This window comes from Ambystoma mexicanum, chromosome 13 (assembly GCF_040938575.1).
Source record: "Ambystoma mexicanum isolate Mex_15411 chromosome 13, UKY_AmexF1_1, whole genome shotgun sequence".
In the NCBI taxonomy this organism is placed as follows: Eukaryota; Metazoa; Chordata; class Amphibia; order Caudata; family Ambystomatidae; genus Ambystoma; species Ambystoma mexicanum.
The window spans coordinates 785,591,357-785,613,531 of record NC_090938.1 but is presented as its reverse complement, the minus strand read 5'-3'; the positions used below and the strand labels follow the sequence as shown (position 1 = coordinate 785,613,531).

General features: G+C 48.2%; 1 protein-coding gene across 3 annotated transcripts in view; it reads right to left on the bottom strand.

The window, feature by feature from the left end:
• Positions 1-22,175, bottom strand: part of VWA7 (von Willebrand factor A domain containing 7) — a 255,716-nt gene that overhangs the window by 215,905 nt on the left and 17,636 nt on the right. The window contains exon 1 of one of the 3 annotated variants that reach the window (XM_069635143.1): positions 6,944-7,063. The exons of the other annotated variants lie outside the window; for them this stretch is intronic. Within the exon in view, the coding sequence (XP_069491244.1) occupies positions 6,944-7,048 (105 nt within the window). The 5' untranslated portion in view covers positions 7,049-7,063. Of the gene's footprint in view, positions 1-6,943; positions 7,064-22,175 lie in introns of those variants that run through there. 3 annotated transcript variants of the gene reach the window in all.

Below are 22,175 nucleotides of genomic sequence, written 5' to 3'. Positions count from 1 at the left end.
AAGTAAGGGTAAATGCATAGTATGGCAGAGCCACACATCATGGAGTGAGGGGCTACATTAGGTATACAGATGCATGAATGACAAAGTAAGGGTGAATGCATAATCTAGCAGAACCACACATCATGGAGTGAGGGGCTACATTAGGTATACAGATGCATGAATGTCAAAGTAAGGGTAAATGCATAATCTAGCAGAGCCACACATCATGGAGCGAGGGGCTACATTAGTATACAGATGCATGAATGTCAAAGTAAGGGGTAAATGCATAGTCTAGCAGAGCCACACATCATGGAGCGAGGGGCTACATTAGGTATACAGATGCATGAATGTCAAAGTAAGGGTAAATGCATAATCTAGCAGAGCCACACATCATGGAGCGAGGGGCTACATTAGGTATACAGATGCATGAATGTCAAAGTAAGGGTAAATGCATAATCTAGCAGAGTCACACATCATGGAGCGAGGGGCTACATTAGGTATACAGATGCATGAATGTCAAAGTAAGGGTGAATGCATAATCTAGCAGAGCCACACATCATGGAGTGAGGGGCTACATTAGGTATACAGATGCATGAATGTCAAAGTAAGGGTAAATGCATAATCTAGCAGAGCCACACATCATGGAGAGAGGGGCTACATTAGGTATACAGATGCATGAATGTCAAAGTAAGGGGTAAATGCATAGTCTAGCAGAGCCACACATCATGGAGCGAGGGGCTACATTAGGTATACAGATGCATGAATGTCAAAGTAAGGGTAAATGCATAATCTAGCAGAGTCACACATCATGGAGCGAGGGGCTACATTAAGTATACAGATGCATGAATGTCAAAGTAAGGGTAAATGCATAGTATGGCAGAGCCACACATCATGGAGTGAGGGGCTACATTAGGTATACAGATGCATGAATGACAAAGTAAGGGTGAATGCATAATCTAGCAGAACCACACATCATGGAGTGAGGGGCTACATTAGGTATACAGATGCATGAATGTCAAAGTAAGGGTAAATGCATAATCTAGCAGAGCCACACATCATGGAGCGAGGGGCTACATTAGTATACAGATGCATGAATGTCAAAGTAAGGGGTAAATGCATAGTCTAGCAGAGCCACACATCATGGAGCGAGGGGCTACATTAGGTATACAGATGCATGAATGTCAAAGTAAGGGTAAATGCATAATCTAGCAGAGCCACACATCATGGAGCGAGGGGCTACATTAGGTATACAGATGCATGAATGTCAAAGTAAGGGTAAATGCATAATCTAGCAGAGTCACACATCATGGAGCGAGGGGCTACATTAGGTATACAGATGCATGAATGTCAAAGTAAGGGTGAATGCATAATCTAGCAGAGCCACACATCATGGAGTGAGGGGCTACATTAGGTATACAGATGCATGAATGTCAAAGTAAGGGTAAATGCATAATCTAGCAGAGCCACACATCATGGAGAGAGGGGCTACATTAGGTATACAGATGCATGAATGTCAAAGTAAGGGGTAAATGCATAGTCTAGCAGAGCCACACATCATGGAGCGAGGGGCTACATTAGGTATACAGATGCATGAATGTCAAAGTAAGGGTAAATGCATAATCTAGCAGAGTCACACATCATGGAGCGAGGGGCTACATTAGGTATACAGATGCATGAATGTCAAAGTAAGGGTGAATGCATAATCTAGCAGAGCCACACATCATGGAGCGAGGGGCTACATTAGGTATACAGATGCATGAATGACAAAGTAAGGGTGAATGCATAATCTAGCAGAGCCACACATCATGGAGCGAGGGGCTACATTAGGTATACAGATGCATGAATGTCAAAGTAAGGGTGAATGCATAATCTAGCAGAGTCACACATCATGGAGCGAGGGGCTACATTAGGTATACAGATGCATGAATGACAAAGTAAGGGTGAATGCATAATCTAGCAGAGCCACACATCATGGAGCGAGGGGCTACATTAGGTATACAGATGCATGAATGACAAAGTAAGGGTGAATGCATAATCTAGCAGAGCCACACATCATGGAGTGAGGGGCTACATTAGGTATACAGATGCATGAATGTCAAAGTAAGGGTAAATGCATAATCTAGCAGAGCCACACATCATGGAGAGAGGGGCTACATTAGGTATACAGATGCATGAATGTCAAAGTAAGGGGTAAATGCATAGTCTAGCAGAGCCACACATCATGGAGCGAGGGGCTACATTAGGTATACAGATGCATGAATGTCAAAGTAAGGGTAAATGCATAGTATGGCAGAGCCACACATCATGGAGTGAGGGGCTACATTAGGTATACAGATGCATGAATGACAAAGTAAGGGTGAATGCATAATCTAGCAGAACCACACATCATGGAGTGAGGGGCTACATTAGGTATACAGATGCATGAATGTCAAAGTAAGGGTAAATGCATAATCTAGCAGAGCCACACATCATGGAGCGAGGGGCTACATTAGTATACAGATGCATGAATGTCAAAGTAAGGAGTAAATGCATAGTCTAGCAGAGCCACACATCATGGAGCGAGGGGCTACATTAGGTATACAGATGCATGAATGTCAAAGTAAGGGTAAATGCATAATCTAGCAGAGCCACACATCATGGAGCGAGGGGCTACATTAGGTATACAGATGCATGAATGTCAAAGTAAGGGTAAATGCATGGTCTAGCAGAGCCACACATCATGGAGCGAGGGGCTACATTAAGTATACAGATGCATGAATGTCAAAGTAAGGGTGAATGCATAATCTAGCAGAGCCACACATCATGGAGCGAGGGGCTACATTAGGTATACAGATGCATGAATGTCAAAGTAAGGGTAAATGCATAATCTAGCAGAGCCACACATCATGGAACGAGGGGCTACATTAGGTATACAGATGCATGAATGTCAAAGTAAGGGTAAATGCATAATCTAGCAGAGCCACACATCATGGAGCGAGGGGCTACATTAGGTATACAGACTCATGAATGTCAAAGTAAGGGTAAATGCATAATCTAGCAGAGCCACACATCATGGAGCGAGGGGCTACATTAGGTATACAGACGCATGAATGTCAAAGTAAGGGGTAAATGCATACTCTAGCAGAGCCACACATCATGGAGCGAGGGGCTACATTAGGTATACAGATGCATGAATGTCAAAGTAAGGGTAAATGCATAATCTAGCAGAGCCACACATCATGGAGCGAGGGGCTACATTAGGTATACAGATGCATGAATGACAAAGTAAGGGTGAATGCATAATCTAGCAGAGCCACACATCATGGAGTGAGGGGCTACATTAGGTATACAGATGCATGAATGTCAAAGTAAGGGTAAATGCATAGTATGGCAGAGCCACACATCATGGAGAGAGGGGCTACGTTAGGTATACAGATGCATGAATGTCAAAGTAAGGGGTAAATGCATAGTCTAGCAGAGCCACACATCATGGAGCGAGGGGCTACATTAGGTATACAGATGCATGAATGTCAAAGTAAGGGGTAAATGCATACTCTAGCAGAGCCACACATCATGGAGCGAGGGGCTACATTAGGTATACAGATGCATGAATGTCAAAGTAAGGGTAAATGCATAATCTAGCAGAGCCACACATCATGGAGTGAGGGGCTACATTAGGTATACAGATGCATGAATGTCAAAGTAAGGGTTAAATGCATAGTCTAGCAGAGCCACACATCATGGAGCGAGGGGCTACATTAGGTATACAGATGCATGAATGTCAAAGTAAGTGCATGAATGTCAAAGTAAGGGTAAATGCATGGTCTAGCGGAGCCACGCCTCATGGCATGCAGGCTACAATAGGCATACAGGTCCATGCAAGCGCAGTTACCGGGCGAGGACAAGTAAGTCAATTGAAATGCAGGGTCAATCATGTGGGTAGATAATCTGGCAAGCCACGCCTCATGGTACAAGAGATACTGGTATTGTTAGAGTAGGGAAAAATATGTAAACCATGCTGGGCTGGACGATATACAGCGCAATGGCAGCACAAGGCTGCGTGATGAGTCGGGAATGGCCATTGCAGACAGGTAAGTATGCCACATACCTCCTGCAACTAAAAGGTCGAGAAGGGGGGTCGGCAGGGTATACAAGCTGCACTTGATACTAGCGATGACCAAGCACATCACCGGTGGGTTTGGAGCACAGATCAAGGTCACGACAGGGCAAGATAAGCCGACGGCAGGGCTTACCTTCCAAGGCAGATTTGCGGGTGCCTACAGCCTAAAGGCTCGACTGGACCACTGCGGATGTGCAGACAGCTGGGCAATAGGGTGAGGTGAGTTCTAGGGCAGGTTGAGAGACAACCCGGATCACAAATTATTGCAGCGGCCATCTGTTTGATTGTTGAGGTAGATGATGTGGTGAAAGCAGGGAGCGGCCCGTTGAGCCTTCGAAGACCCAGACAGGCAGGAAGCCTTACCCGCAGCCTTCCTTGGAGGATTGAACCGGCTTTACCTACCAGCTCTGGGGAGACCCAGGTTAGGAAAACAGTGCCCATTCAGGTTGCAGGCACATGGGCACTCCCACCAGCAACACGACCAGTGCTAGGTGATGTTGAGGGCGGCGGCCATTTTAGGAGGGCACCTGCTTCGTTCTTCAGAGCTGGATGCAGCAGGTGGCTCTTACAATAGGCAGCTGCCTCCCTCACTCCTAGATGGTATGGAGGAGGGAGGCAGGCACAGACAGGCAGGAAGCCTTACCCGGTGGCCTTCCCCAGAGGAGTAACACTTATGCTTGTTTTACCATAGGTGCCTACTACAAAATGTCATGCCACAGTAAGAATAATACCACTGATCCTGCTTGCTTTATCAGTAAGAAATGACTAGGCTGGTAGCATAAAAAATGCCAATCTCGCTTCGTAATAACACTCATCATGCTTGCTTTACCACAGATGTCCAATTCAAAATGTCATACCACAATAAGAAATGACTAGACTGGCAGCATTGGAATGCCAGTCTAGCTACATAATACCACTTATGCTTGTTTTTCCAAAGATCCCTAATATAAAATGTCATGCCACAATAAGAAATGGCTAGACTGGCTGTATTAAAATTAGTCTAGCTAAATAATAACAATTATCATGCTTGCTTTATCAACCATGCGCAGTAAAACATGCCATGCCTGCTCCATGGTGTGCCAGCGCCTTGCAGTCAGTCGGACATAATCACAATAATGACGAATGTGATTATGTGTGCTTGTGAGGTGCTGGGGGGCACTGGAGTAAGGCATGTTTTTTTTTTTTACTGGCCCTGTATCATAGATGGGCAGTAAAAAAAATACCATGCCTGTCTCCTGGGCCTCACTGCGCCAAACACACACACACACAATCAAAGTGATTATGTGTGTTGCACACACACACAGCCTAAGAACTATAGGCCAATTTCCAACACCCAATTCTTGGCAAAACTCATTGTCCGGGCTGCATACTCTCAGCTCAACCACTTCGTAGAAATCAGCAACCTACTCGACGACGCTCAATCAGGCTTAAGGCTGTGCCATGGAACAGAAACCACTCTGATCTCGATCTGGGACGATCTCAAGGTCTCGGCAGACTCGGAGGGCTGCGCAGTGCTGATTCTCCTTGATTTGTCAACTGCCTATGACACCATTAACCATTCTATTCCTCCCCGACCGACTGCACTCCCTTGGAATCCGAGGCTCGGCACTCAAATGGATTGCTTCATTACTCAACAACAGGAAAAAAATAATTTTCCTCTCCCCTTTTCTCTCAACCACGCCGTGAACACTGGAGTAGCACAAGGCACCTGTCTCTCTGCTCTCCTTTTCAACCTCTATCTGACCACGCTACCAGGGATCATCCGCGCGCACCACCTGACGATACCCAAGTTATCCAGAGATTTCCCAAAACAAGCCTCAACCAACGACCCGACCTTGAAGCTTGCCTCTGAGACATTGACCAATGGATGACAAGAAACCACCTCCTTCTGAACCCTGATAAAACTGAGATCATAGTGAGCAGCAACTGTGCCCTTCTCCCGCAACCACTCCCTTGGTCCCCCTCCCTTGGCACCCTGCCCCCTACTTCCGCTGGAGCTTGCTGTATATAGTATGCCCCCGCTTATCAACTCAGAAAGCTCCAATGGGTCAAAATCACTGCGGCTCAACTCCTCTCGGCCCCAGAGAGCACATCACACCTGCCCTCCATATCCTCCACTGACTCCCTGTCGTGCGACGGGCACTTTTGAACCCATGTGCATCACCCACTGTGCTCTCCACAAAACAGGCCCAGAATACCTTCCACATAAACTCACCCGCTATCAATCCATCAGAAACCTGTGCTCAGGCCCTCCACTACTCCTTGTGATCACTCCTTTTAAATCGACAAGATTAGGGGGGGTCCTCCTTCTCGATCCACGCCCCTGCTATCTGGAACGGAATTCCCCTTAGCATCCGATGCATCAAGGACCACCTTGCCTTCCAGAGGGCCCTCAAAACCTGACTTTCCCCCCTGTCTCCTGACGAGAGATTGCATCCTCCTCCAGCTAGGCAAAGAAAACCCTCCATGAAATGTACAGAGACGGGGAGAATAAAACCCACCAGCCCACTGGACAGACTCCACACATGTATGAAACCAGGAAAGCAGCCAGAACCCTTGAATACGTATCAGGCTCCATGGTTACGGAAGTGAGCCAAAGGCAAGGCTGCTCATCGGCACACATCTGCTATCATACACCATATTAAACACATCACCTCTGCCATTAGCTATCCCCCACGACAAAAATGAGGTCTAGCTGGAAACATAATGAGTCTCCTGCACTTGCATACTCTCCAAACTGCTTGGCACCCATCCACATGCCAGTTTCATATGGGGAGCTAATAGGGACTTGGCCACCCCTATTCTTCTTCCTATCTACCAAAATGCACACATGCGTTCGAAACCCCTATGACGGTTTTCCCATACCTTGGACTTCGGCCTCCTGTGGGCATTCATCCACAGCTCCTTGGCACCATGCCAATGGGAATAGGCGCTTATAACGAGCGCGCCTACTGGGGTGTACGGTTCCATGCACCCATACGAATGGGGGTCCTCCCTTCCCACTAGGTCTTTTCCGCCATCTCCCACTTTTGTCCCTACCTTTCCACAGGAATGCTCGGTTCTGTAGGGCTACTGTTGTACAATGTGTCTGGCAGGAGCGCAATTCTCACTCTCAAATAAATAGGAACCAAAGAAGCAAAACCGCAAGCCGGGGTGGCGGGCGATCCCGCAGACCACTCGCGACAGACTGACTGTTCTTAATGAAATTCCTCTGCATCAGTCACTCCAATTAGCCTAGTTTCCCTCCTCGTCAATTGCTGTCCTGCACATTCCATTCCAATGAATGATTCCCAAAGCTAAGGCCAGATCCCTTAAATCAGCTGCTTTGGGGCATTCGAGTATGGCCCATTTACCTTTGCCCTCACTAACCACAGACGTGGGACCAATCAAACAAGCTGGCTCAGTCTCTGCACGGTTCCATGGGTAATGTCCCCTTTCACTGCCCCCCCCCCAAATATTCAATGCCGGGTGCAATCTTCTATTCCAACTCCAGTTCTAGAATATGTGTGGAAAGTGGTTGATTTTCGTGGGAGCGCAAATTTGGGGAAACCTCCCCTGGCGACATTATCCTTAGATACCCTCTGCGCACGCACACTGCATCTGCACACTGCCGCCATAATGCTACACTCTGGAGATCTGAACAACTCCAAACACTGCACACACAGACACACCAACCAGAAACTGAATAGAAACGTGGGGTATCTTCCTTCCCTCTGTACCACTCGCCCTCCAATGCCCTACCTCTTGTTGCCTACACAGCCCTCTGAGGAAGAAGGCATGGTGAGCTTGGACCGAAATACACAACACGCGTTCACTCCACTTGGCCCTCACTAACTTGCACACTCTGTTTTGGTAACACTACATATAATTCCCACCAAAAACATTGCCGTATTTAGGGTGGTCTGGAACGGCCATAGGTGATATTTTTTGGGGGGGGTTCATTTTTGGGGTTTTTGGGAGTGTCCCCCACTCCTTCACAAATAATGCAGGGGTTGTGGGGGTTTCCCCCGCAGGTTCCATGCCTTAATATTGGCGCACAAAAATGGCGATATTTTTGTATGGTGATATTTTTGTATGGTGATATTTTTGCGGGTATATTAACACATAGAACCTCTGTTTTTGCCTGGCCTCTAGGATATTCTTTTTGTAGGTTCCCCTGTGACCTACTGAAGCTGACCCGAATTTTTGATATCGCACTATGGGTTAGTGCCGGTTTCCTGATTGGTCCCTTCGCACCTATGCAGGGCTCCCCGACTGCCACATGTTGACACCAGTAGGTACGTGCATCCTTGGTAGGGCCCTTTGGCAGGTTTGGGGCAAGCAGGTGTTCCCCGGAGTAACCCTGCAGTGGATTGAGACCGGCACCGACTTCTGAAAGGCAGGAGGAACCCAAACGGTGGCCTGCATGCTTTCTGGGTTGTCCAAAGTGGAAACATATGCGCCAACACTCAGCCAACACTCAGCCAACACTCAGCCAGCACTCAGCTGGGAACTTACAAACTGTGGGCCACTGATCTGAAGGCGTCCTCAGGGTCACCCAGATGCTAAAGATGTTTAGGGCTTCGGGCCCCAGCACAGACCGTGCAGTGTAGTCGTGCTTCCTTTGATGGCGAGAACTAACTGCACCTCTTATCTGTAAAGTTGGTCTGGCTACATTTGACATTTTGGAAGCCATTACTTTTTGCATCAATATGTATCTGAACAGCCATGAATGTTTGCAATTCCAGGCTTCTCCATCTCCTAATATAATGAGCTTGCTTACTTTAGTAGACGGATACATGGCTTTATATCAAAGTAATATAGAATGAATGCCCATATATTGAATCTTTTATTTTGAAAACCTTTATAATGAATGCATTTTTTGGGGGGGTATGGGGGCTCCCCCCACTAAGCCCCAGTTTCCCACCCCTAAAAACCCATCTTGGCCTTTTTCCCCAAAAAATGTAACCCTTTACCCCACCCCAAATACATTCACTATAAAGGTTTTCAAGATAAAAGATTAGATATATGGGGATTCAATATATAGGATTCGATGTAAACACTGTATACCCTGAATCACTGTATAAACACTGAAAAGGAAGGTTCTCACTCCCTCAACAACTCTATGGTGCTAGGGTTGCACTGGCAATTTACGCTCTATCGGAGTCTCTTCAGTATGTATTTGGGAGCCCTGACCCCCCACTCAACCAGCCTGAACCCAATGTTTGATGGGAGGACCACTCCCAAAAATAAAAGCCCCACCTCTGCCTCAGCCCCTTGTTTCGCTGCAGTCAAGAGACCCAGCATCGCCTCGAACCCGCATCTCTGAGGGGCCTTTTACCATAGAATAGCACGCAAAAGGTTTGTTGCGTGTTCACTTTTCAAACTGAGACGACACTCCACCCGGCATAAGCAATGTAGGGATTTGAATGTGACAGAGCGGGAAATGGGTGAAACCGGAAGCAGTGGCGCAGCAAAGTTGAGCATGCGCGGAGTGTAGAGGACACAGTGGGGGATGCAGAGAAATGAACCGCGCATGTAATCATCCCATTAATGAGACTCGGGTACTTGCTGGCACCTGGGCCCTAAGAAGTCAGCAGCTTTCCCCCTTGGGCGCAGTCCAAATCCTTTTCCCTGGCGGATCCAAGAGCGCTGATCCTACAGAACTGCCCAGGCTCTCCTTTCTGCCTCCATCACCCGGGCTTCATGTCTTGAGAAGGTGATAGAATTGACTTTTCGTTGTTTCACCTGGAGTTCCATGTGATAAAATCGCAGCAAAAATTGCAGTGATTACAAAATATTGCGGCAAAAATGCTGTGGTTTTTGCGCCGCAATCCATGTAAAGGATGTGAGGGACACCCCCTCAACCACTGGACCCATTATACCATTTAAGTGGAGCGGGGGACACTCCTGCAGCCCCCGCTCCCCTTAAAAGGTGTAATGGGGCATACCTTTATCGGGTCAAACCACAGCATTTTTGTCGCGATTTCGTTTTACCGCGACATTTTTGCCACGATTTTATTACCTGATACCGTTCACCAATCTCCTTCAGACGGTAGACTCTCCTGACGTCTTAGAGAGTAAGAGAACATCTCCCTTTCCAACCATACACCTAACGTTCCCAGTAGCTCTGAGCAAGCGTTGGAGCCTGAGCCTTATCCGGGAACGGCCTCGCATCCAGATGTCGCGATGCATGTATCCACTATCCGCAGGCAGCTGGTTTTCTGTCCCACAGATTGCCGCTGGTTAGCAACATTTACTGCTGATCAGCACATTCTGAGGCAGTGCCTCCCTGCAGCCCACACCGCAGTCTGAAGAACCTGGAGGCCTCCGCTGCAGCCTGTCAATGTGTAGGGTCGACGTCTCCGAGGAGCGCGTAGAGTTGATCCGCTGTGCAGCGCGGAGCCTAATGTGTACCCCAAACACTCCACCCGCCTGATGATGTCCCTACAGCTCAACAGTCCACCCACCCCCTGCACTCTGTGCAACTGCCAAAGCTACTGCTGCAAGTTAAAATTGCTACAAAACAGCAACAGAAAATAAAGTACGTGAACTGTAAACACCCACCTACGGAGTAATTAAAAAAATATTCACAGCTCCCACACTGTTCCAGCTGCTTTTGCTGATTGAATGAAAAAGGAAACCGACTTCATAATATTTCACTTGCTCTCCCTCCTTCACAACTGGTTAGGAATCGCATGGAAGGCGGCCATGCCTAACTAGTGTCTCTTAAAAGTGTTGTCTCGAAGAGTTTTCAGAATGAGGCTGCGCGTACAGGACTCTCCCTTACCAATAGAGCACACTAAACAGCCACACCATGCTGGATAATATTTTTAAATATTAAATATAGCAAAAAGTTCGGAGGACAGCCTACTCTCACGGAGAAGGAAGGAGGGGGGGTGCTGTGAAGAAGGGAGAGCATGGACTAAGAGAACCAGAATCACCATAAAAGTCATTTTTGCTTTCTCCATTACACTGTTCTCCCTCCTTCCTGACTGGTTTGGGACCAAACAAAAGCCCACTGAAAGCGTGTGTATATATATAGTGATCAAATTCAAGCAAATAGGTATGTTCGATGAACCGCAGTACGTAGTAGCTCAGAGGTAGGGGGCAGTTCTCTGAAAAGCCACCGATGCTGCCTTGGCTCTTGTGGAGGGGGTCCCGGAATGGCCCACACTTCATAGGAATGAGAAATGCAGGAGACAATCTATTTAGTCTGGGAGTGTGTGGAAACACTGCATTAGCGGCAGCGCATCCCCGGGGCAATGCTAGATGCTGTCAGGTGGCCCATAGAGGCAAACCCAAAAGGATAACGCTAAAGGTGTGGGTACACCGGTCAACTTCAAGGTACACCAACTCTCTTAAGCATAGGTTTCCTTGTGAGCAATAGTGGGGGAGAGAGATGGTGAGTTAGAGAACGAGAGGGAGAGACCTGAAACTATATGTGTGGGAGAAAGTAAGGGTAGAGGAACAATCCCAGATGAGGTGGTGTTCTGGAATAGCGGGTGCCCGCAGAAATCTGAACAGGTATGGGGAACTGGAGTCCATATTACCACAACGAGTGGCGCCAAGCTGGGAGGGACGAGGGTGACCCCTCAAAAGATCTTCTAAAGAGCAGTCATGGTAACATGGTCACCGTGCTTACATTTGAGTGGCACCGCAAGTGCAGTTAGAGGAACCCCGTCTCCTCGAAGGTAGCGGTAGTTTGCAACGTGCACGGCCTGTCTGGTGACTTAAGGTGGAGTGTCCATTGGTCTTGTTCACTAGAACACCTGTTCAGCAATTACATTAGGCGCTGCCTTCAGAATGAGCCACTAATATGCAGAACCAGTTCAGGAATTGTTAAGAGTCCTGAAGAAGTGTCAGGGTTGGCATGAAACGTGTGCAGACTGGCTCACCTGTAAATGAATAATGCCGATTAGGTGAGCAGGTATTGCACCAGAATCCAGACTGACCAGCTGTGAAATGTAAACTCTGAATAACCAGACATTCTAATCAACAAGAAAAAACAAAAAACAATCCTTACTACACTCCTCAAAAAAGGTGCCGATTTGACTGGTTACTTTTGTGTCAAGAATTTAAAGAGGGAGGGGAAAAATCTCAGACAGAGCGAAACAAGGTGGAGTGTGGGTGTGGTGGACAGGCTAGGTTTTTTCCCCATTAAGATTGGGTTTATTTCCATCATTTCTTAGATTTAAAAAAGCATTTTATTTTACTGTACCATAACATGTGAATCCATCCCTCCCTCCCTCCCTCCACGTCACCCAGCACATCGCTTCCTTTAAGCATGCAGTTGAAACGCGCATGCCTTTATAAAGTTCAGTCTGCGCAGAGTACATCAAGTCATGCCAACAAGGGGAACCGAGCTATCATTTCAAGGAGCGTGTGATAATGTCACGAATGAAATGCCAAGATCAACATTTAAAAGAAAAAAAGAAAACTGCTCAGTAGAGTTGCCTCGGAGAGGGGGCAGTTTAGTATGATATAATAGGCTATTTATAACGCGCTTAATATCCAGAGGTTTCTAACCGCACCCGGGGATCGAACCTGTGGTGCTCCGTGTCGTCTTGCTTCCAAGGCGAGCACGTTGCCCCTGAGCTATCCTCCCGAGGGAAGACCTCTGATTGGCTAGTTCAGGAAGTATTAAGTTTGTGTTTAGTTATAGGGGGAACAAAAGGAGGGCGGGATCGAGACAGAGAATGAAGGAGTAGCCGGAGAGAGGGGATAAATGAAAAAAGCAGAATAATTCAGGGAGGCAAAGAGATGGATTACTCAAGAGAGTTGCTTCCAATAGGAGTTGGCTTAATGTGCATGTGGATTTGAGAGTGGTTAAAGCGGGTGAAGACAAAGTGTAGGCGGTGGGCGTTGGACCCGATTGGGAGGGTGAAGTGATCTACGACTAGAATATGGTCTTCCTTGAGTAGGGGGAAGCGGATTGAGGGGGCCATTGTCACTCACAAGAATCCTTTTCCTTCCTGAAGGCTCCCAAAATGGAGTCTCTCGAATTGTGAGCTCCAGGAAGTAGGTCAACGTAGTTTGTTGACCTTCAGAGTTTCTATGGTGAAGCCCAAGAATTACCATGTAGGATAATGCTTTTCTCATGTGGGCTAACAATAGTGGGTGATGCAGGTGTTTTATCTCTGGGGTGCCTATTCAATCTACCCCAGCTAATGTTGCCATGGTGAATGCCCACACACGTTTGTGTGAGTTGGCCAGAACTGATAGGCTGGCTGACAAAATGTCTGAATTGTGCCTATGCCCATGATTGGAGATTATGGTCCACTGCGACCCTCTGCCTTGACATAGAAGTTGACACTCGGCACAATAACTGTTGCCAAGAGCTGGAAGTGGATCCTGTAACATCCGCAAGAGAACGACTCACCTGGGGATTATGACAGGAGCCATACTCCAGTAGGTTCTGGATTCTACAAATCCCACCCGTCTCCTAACCAGAAGGCACTGTGATTGTTGCGCCCATCACTTGATCCAACAGGACAGCTGGATCCATTCCTCTGAAGGGAATGTTGTGTCCCTGCAACTCCTAAGTCTCATCTGTGCTGCTTGACCTACGGAACCCTCCATCACTTCCTCCAGGATGTCTGGAATGGGTATTGGTGCTGCTGGATGCTTTGACCAACTCTGCATATGAGTAGCAGGACCTTGGTACCGTCCTCTGGGGATGGAGATCACCAACGGCACGTTCTGCAGTGCTTTCATCGAACCATGACCAGTGACCTCTAACTAGAGTCACTATTTCTGAGTCGTCACTGCTGACTCTTCCGCTTTGAGCCCAAATATCTGCACGGAGCCCTGTAAACTTCAGCTGGGTCCGCTGGTCGGCTCTCCTGGGTCGCGGTCTTAGTTGGATGCCCATGCCCACCCGGCTGGCAAACCTGCTGCAGCACCACTCTACAGGCTCTTGACTGAAAGGACACAACATTCACTTCTTCATTGGGGTCTCCTTTTGGGGGTAACCTTGCTCGCCTGGAAAGGTGCACATCTTTCTTTCCTGCCTACAGGACCCCCGTGCGGAGCTATCCCACCGTATATCAAACCATGACTGCGCCTGGTGGCGACATCATCACTCACCTTTGCAATATCACGTCCTGGATACTGTGTGTGAAACTCTTTGTCTGGTGGGTGCTTTTGGAGATGGTCTATGGGTCTGAACTGTTTAGATGACCCAGTGTGGAGCTCTCCTACCAACCTCCATACGTTAACATCAGCCCGTTGATTCCTATGGGCCCATAGACTGGACACGGGGTAACTGCGTTCTTTGAGACTTGTGTACCTTCTGAAAGGGACAATTACTTACCATGTAATGCCCCTTCTATGGATCCTCCTCCGACAGCTTCCTCATCTTGATAGATACCCCACCACGCCAGCTGTTCTCGGAACCACTCAGCAAGGAGCATAGTGTAGCTTGTTGCTGTCACCTTAGATAGTCCAGATCTACGATCCCAGATGTGTCGTTCTCCACCATAAGTAGAACACATCATGCCGCATGGCCTCATTCTCCAGTGCCCGGCCGCTCAGAGAACAAGAATGCTTGGTGCGGTGCTTGAGGGGTGGTCAACAATGGAGGATATGGGGGCTTTCTGAAGAAGGGCACGCTGTATGCTCCCCTCGCCAACTGCAACACCCAAGCATCTGACATAGTGGCTTCCCACTGTCGAACACGCGTGGAGATGTGGCCCCGATAAGGAAAATCATCTGGGAAAAGGGGACGGCAAAGAGTCTTAGCTAAGGATGGCGCTAAGGGCACTGGGGCCATGGATTGACATTGCTCCTCTTCAGCCTTTGTACAACTAACCTTTGAGCATCTCCAATGGGCCACAGACTTCAAAGCCCTGACTCCTGGACAAAGAAGCCCCAGAGGCAGTTCAGGGCATGGTTTGCTGCACTGTCATCCAGAGGGACTTTGTGGTGGCCTTACACTGTTGACATGTTTCAATAGACCCATCCGCGTTGGTGCCACAGAGGTTGGTGCAGTCAAAGGGCATGTTCAGAAGCTTGGCCTGCATGTCTGGGGTGAACGCAGACATTCTCATCCCACAGAATCGATCATTCACCGACGCAGAGCTCATTGACTTCCCTGTGCAGTCCGTCGCATCACAGGAAGTATTGATGGCCGTCAGGGCCATACTCCCTGATGTAAAAATCGCCTTAGTTTTCGCCTCCATTTTGTTTTCTTACCTCGCAGCAAATTCAGAAAGGAAGATGGATGCCAACTACCCATTCGCTGTAGCTGCCTGCACTATCAGGCTCTCGGGTGTTTGATGCTGTAATAGGAATACTGGGCCGAGGGTGCCAGCATATATCCTTTTGCCAATTCCTCGTCTACCGCTGGCTGTAAAAGAGGCTTGTCACAGTGAGAGGATGGGGTCGGTAAGGGCCACATTGAAATGCAGAACTGTCCCCTTTTCTGGATCTACTGCACTAGAGGCTTTCAAGGCGTGCCGGGGCCCGATGCCTCCTCCACCTTCTGGGAGGTTTTGCGATAGGTTTCATTTGGATGACCATAAGGGGAATCCTGCTGAATCTCTAGGACCGGTGACCTATCCGCTGACCAAGGGAGAGGTGTACCCAGCAACGCGCCTGAGGTTGAAGCAGTGGCAAATATTTTATGATGAATCAGAGCTGCTCATCCCAGAAACCCTGGCCGGGCTCCCTCCTCATGTGGCCAGGAAAGGCAGACGATTCATAATCCTGACTCTGGTGGTCGTGTCCTGTGGGAGGATCACATTGAGGGGTGGGGGGGCCAGGTCAAGCAAACTGTGGAAACCCTCTAACTAACTTCCCTAATAATCCCACAATATTAATGGCCTATTTTAAAATTGAGGCATGTGCCGAAAACAGGAAACAAGACATTGGGGACTCCAAGTCCCATAATGCCTTGAGTACTGGGATGACAAAGAGGAGCTCAGAGCAGAGGCACAGAACTCTGATGGGTAGTCTAATGGCTCGGATGACCCACACCTGAGCAGGACTTCTAACTATTTAAGACTGTCTCAGGTGCAGGCCAAGAGAACTATTTGCAAAGTAATATTAATTATTTACTACCCTGTAAAAATGTTGTAGTTACTACCTATTGTGAAAAACCTAAAGGCCTTCCCAACCTACTCCCCGGGGAACTTCTACACAGGTGGCCAGGAGCGGGCCAACGCTTTTGGATCCCAACCCCGACGGTGGACAAGCTAGGGAAGATCACCTGGGTAGAGGGTCCTCAGAGATTGGAGAGGGAATTCCCGAGGGTGAGACATGGTATCCCTGTTTCTTGATAGTGACCTTTCCAACCCCTCCTCAGTCTTTATAGGGTATGTTCAAGCACACACTCCTCCTTTCCACAAACACTATCCAAAGACTGAGACGAAGAAGAGTAAGTCAAGAGGAGTGCAGATTTCCCATGAGAACCGCCACTATGATACTGGGACGAGGAAGTTGCAGATCAAGGCAAACCAACTTCCTCAATGGACATGTGCCACTAACAAGGCCAGGCAAGGTCAGGCAATTGATTTCAACTATGCCCACCTGCAGCCTGTTAACTACTCAGATGGATATAAAACAAAGAGTATAGAATGTAGGGCAGATTTAGAAGGTGTCCAATTGCGCTGGGGCCTGGAATTTTCGTAAATGTAAGGGCAGCTGTGTGCCTGAAGGTTTGCGGTAGGCCCAAGAACAATACTAGTAACTATGTACCGCCAGCACTTCGCACTTTGCCTAAAAGTAATTCATCAGTTGCAATTCTAACACATGATTGCTCTATTAGTGACACAATTCGAAAGGCAAAGCGTGAAGTGCTGGCGGTTCATAGTTACTAGGATGTAAAAGGAACACACACGTTTGGCGAGTATGGTAAATAAAACGAGTTTGAAGTTGAGTCAGAGCTGCCCAAACCAAGGCCACTGTGAGTGAGAGTCTGTAAGACTGCCAAGTGTAGCAGGGAAAAGCGCAGTGAGAAGATCATGTCTCCAGAGTGCCAGAGGAATTGCCAGACGGGAGCCGTAGCCCGTATTAATCCCATACTCCATGTGGCCAGAGAGGTGCTTATTCCTCTGGCCAAAGCAGGAGGCCCAGAAGGGTCTGAGGGGCATGTGGAGAGACCCTGCACTCAGGCGGCAAAGCTGCTGAAGGAAGCAGTGGCAAAAATCATGATCAGTGAATTTCTGAAGTGAAAGAAACCTGGCACTTGTTCGGGAAAGACTATATACTTTGTAGCGGTGTCATCGCGAGTGAAAGAGCACTAGTTCCCGAAAGCCGGTGGGATACCGCTGAGATCTGAACAAGGAGAAAGAACGTATGAAAGGATATTAAGTAGCAGAGTGGTCACGCATAATGGTGTGTGCATTCGAAAGTCTCTGTGAAGGTAAAGAAGCATCGCTGCAGCAGGGGAGCTGTGCACGAGGAACGTGTGAGCAACATAGAAATCGATTTGAACATGAAACTGAAGTGAGAACAAAACGGCAATGAGATACTGTGGATGAAATAAAGAGTGTGAAGAAGTGCATTGGGATGGCCCTCACGCAGGAGAGCGATCCAGGAAGGCCGAAGAGACCCCACCTTAAGACGAAAATGAGAGATTTATGCAAAGCTAGGCACCTGGTTGCACGACCTTTAATGGGTGGACCAGACCGGTCTGCAACTTGCGCCACGACCAGGGGGCCTAAGTTCAAGAACAAACCATTTCAGATACTGAAGTTGGAAGTCAGAAGGAGTTGGTTTTGCTTGGGGAAGGGAATCCCGCAAGCAACAAATGAAGAGTGACATTTTCTAATGGAACTATTGTGAACTTTACTATTGTGTTTGGAAAGTCACTTTGAACATTGGTACATTGAAGGATAATCAGGAGGGTCTACACCCGAGACAAGGGGAGCCTGAGAGACCCTGTGAAGAAGTTAATCCAGATAAGGAAAGGTACTGTGAGTTTTGCCAAGTGAATCCTGGGAACTTGTGGAACTTTCTCACCCTGAGTGTCTTGAACTTGGGGAAGGGAGCCGTGGACAAGCTCCATGTTCACATTGACTTTGATTTGAACACTATCAAGTTGGCCAAATCCCCCACACCCTATTACTTTGCAGAAGTGAGGGCAAGCATAGGTGTGGACTCCGACAGTAGTTTACTTTTGACGGCAGACTTAGACTGCCCTTAGTTTTCTTTTCATTAGGGAGTATTCCCACCCTAGAGTTAGGGCAAGATAGGTATTTTTCCATCCTGGCCATCAACCAGCCATAAAGGTTTGCCTGTGTCATCTCTTGATACCATGCCTGTCTCACACTATGCACAACTTCATAATAAAGACCTTCCCTCATTGTGTCTTTTTGAAGCAGCACATATCTTCTGGAGGGTTGCTTTGGCTGCTGCGGCCATTCCACCACTTGGAGAGCCGGGAACTCAAAGGAAAACACCCTGTAAACCAAGTAGGTTGATATTGTAGATAAATCTGTGCCCTAGAATTCCAGGCTAAGAGTGGTCTCCCTTGCAAGTGGCTTTGCTGATCGTTACGCCAACGGCACAGTTTTTTCTTGCTTTGAGAGGAATGAAGGAATGTGTCAGGAGTGGGAGGGTCCATCTCTCGGAGAGAGGGCCATTACAGAGATCTCTGGGAGATGAGAATCACAATTGTAGAGAAAAGAGGTCATGTTACACAGGGATTGAACATTCCAAAGGCCAAGGGTGAGATTGGAAGGGGAAGAAGGAACGGGTCAAAAAAGGGGGAATGGTGACAGGGGACGGCAAGAGGGATAGAGGTTGGAATGGTTGTGGGAGGAGTAACTTGAGTGAGTGTGGATGTAATGACCCGGGTGCCATGTAAACGCAACATTGTGTGGGGGATTAGTTGGAGTAAGGTGGAGCGGTGCCCAGTGTAGAAGGGTAGGCGTTGATGTCCTGAGGTGAGAGATGGAGGAAGGGTGGTTAGCAGGATGAGGGTAAGTGCATGATGGGGGGAGACTAAATGCTAGGGTCCATAGAAGTGATAGTGGGGAGCAGCGAGGGCAACACTCAAGGTTAATATAGCAAGGTTGGTGCAGATTGCAGAGACAAACGATGTATTAAATTGACCGGCTGAAGTAAATACAACAGCGCTGTTAGCAACCTCATATGAAATGACAAGGAAAAAGCAATAAGGCAAGTACTGACCGATGAAACACAGCATAGTCTGGTGGAAACCAATATGTTATAATGGAGACCGGTAGACACCAATAAAGCACAACACGCGTGTCCCCTCAGAGAATGGGAACGCACAGCACAGCGACTCAACCACACCCTATGTGGGACTGCCAACGCCCATGCACCACTGGAAGTTTGACTCAACAAACATAAGCCTTCCACATCTTGGTACACACAGGAACTCATCGAAAGCAAGCGCTCTGTAGGCAGACAAGAAAAGTGTTGAAGAAAATCTTACCAACTAAAAGACCTCATCACACTGAGAACCCTCCATTCAGTCTTCAGGACACTCAACACCACAGACAACTCAAACCACTACACAACAACCAACGTGGGAGCCTTCAAAAAAGAGCAGACCGATCTCCCAAACTGTGGAGTACTTTAGTGCATCAACTCCCGGCCAGAGCCTGCAATGCCACCATTCACTGACAAACTCAACACAATCAACAAAGTATTCGCAGCCAAGATGGATAAGATAAGGCAACGTACTGGGCCTCATTCCGTATTGGACAGTGCAGATAAAATGTAGCAGTCATTCCATTGCTGCCCATTATTTTGGTAGTAAGGAAAGCACCACCACCGCACAGCCGAATTCTTATATTAGTGGTGAAATGGAAGCGTTACCTTCAGAATATGGCTAGAGGTAACTCCTCCACTTTACCTCCATAAATTGGAGGATTTACCGCAGCAGAAATACTGCTCACCATAATTCCGCTAAATTCCCTGTGAAGTCACATAGATTAAAAAAATTGGGACTAACTCTGTTGTTGCCCCATTTGTAATCTAAAAGTAATTATGCCAACTGGAGTGGTAGTAATGGTAAACGATTATCGTTTTAATTCCACTGGAATAACCGCCAAGCTCACAATGAGGCCCATCAACCGCTAGAAACACACCACGTATGACCCACCCATACCAGCCTGCAGTGTAACACGATGGACTGAATTCAGGACTAGAAGATCTGACCAACACTCCTGCAATCCTCAAACCCAGTACCTACAAAGATGACATGCACCATTGTGAAGGCCATCACAGGTTAAGCACTCACACAGCATCATCAATTCATCCCTCACACAAGGCAACGCCCCAGGTGTCCTGGAAACAAGCAGATCTACCCCTGCTGAAGAAACTCGCACTCAACCCATATGGCCTTGCCAGTTATTGGGCCTCTGGCATTTACCCTTCCTCTACAAGCGATTGAGAAGACCGCTGTCACCCAGTCACACAAAAGGATCGCTCAGCACAATCTCTTACTGGACCACAAAGCCCCGGCAATGCAGCAAATAAATAATTCAAGGGATTGATGGCACTCTACACATTCCGGATATAGGAGACTACCCTGCTTACTTGTCATACTCAACCTCTCTGCCTCCTTTGATATCGATCAATCCATCCCCAACACCTTTGCCGGTTGCATGGGCTTCGACAGAATAGTCCTGTAGTGGTCCATCGCCTACCTCTCCAGCAAAGATCGACTCTTTCATATTGGCCCGACAGATCCAAGTGCTCCCCAGTAAACTGTAGAGTTCCACAAGGGTCCATCCTGTCCACTGCCACCTTCAACCTCTTCATTGAATCTCTGAGAAAACTCCCCACCAACACAGATATCAAGGTACAGCAATATACAGATGACATGCACCTCTAGTGAAAGATCAGTTGCAGCAACGAGATCGATCACCTCAAGCATCGTCTGTCCCTCATCTGTGCCTGGATCTCACGAGCCTACCTGAAGATCAAACATACAAAGATTGAATTAATTCTACTAGGAAGCCCCATCACCAAGCACACTCAAGTCCAGAATTGGCTGACTGACCTGAAGCTCGAGGGATTCATTTCTCAACTCTCGTCCAGTATACGAACTGCCAGCTTCACCAGCAACTTTGCCCTGTTATTCAAAACACACATTTCCAAGACGACCCAAGTAGCAGGGTACCAGCTTGTACTCCTCCGCAAAGTCAAGCCTTTCATCCCTGCCCTAAGTTTCAGAAACATTGTCCAAGCCCGGGTCATCTCCCACCTAGACAGTGGCAACTCCCTACTCATAAGAGTCACCAATACCACTTTGGCTACTCTGCAATATGGCCAGCTAGCTGCAACACGCCTCATCGCTGGACTAAGGAAATTCAAGCACACCATCTCCCCCTCCTCCCCAGAAAGCAAGCATCATATTCAAGACAGCCTGCATCACCTACAGAGCAGCCACAACCAAAAAAAACCACCAGTCTATGTATCCAAGCAACTCACCATCTCCAGAGGCCAGCGCACTACCAGAAGCCACAACATGGCCCAAGCAACTCATCATCTCCAGAGGCCAGCGCACGACCCGAAGCTGCAACATGGCCCAAGCAACTCACCATCTCCAGAGGACAGCGCACTACCAGAAGCCGCAACCTGGCCCAAGCAACTCACCATCTCCAGAGGCCAGCACACTACCAGGAGCCGCAACATGGCCCAAGCAACTCACCATCTCCAGTGGCCAGGGCACGGCCAGAAGCCGCAACATGGCCCAAGCAACTCACCATCTCCAGAGGCCAGGGCACGGCCAAAAGCCGCAACATGGCCCAAGCAACTCACCATCTCTAGAGGCCAGAGCACAACCAGAAGCTGCAACATGGTCCAAGCAACTCACCATCTCCAGAGGCCAGAGCATGACCAGAAGCCGCAACATGGCCCAAGCAACACACCATCTCCAGAGGCCAGAGGCCAGCGCACGGGCAAAAGCCGCAACATGGCCCAAGCAACTCACCATCTCTAGAGGCCAGAGCACGACCAGAAGCTGCAACATGGCCCAAGCAACTCACCATCTCCAGAGGCCACAGCACGACCAGAAGCCACAACATGGCCCAAGCAACTCAACATCTCCAGAGGCCAGAGGCCAGCGCACGAGCAAAAGCCGCAGCATGGCCCAAGCAACTCACCATCTCCAGAGGCCAGCGCACTACCAGAAGCC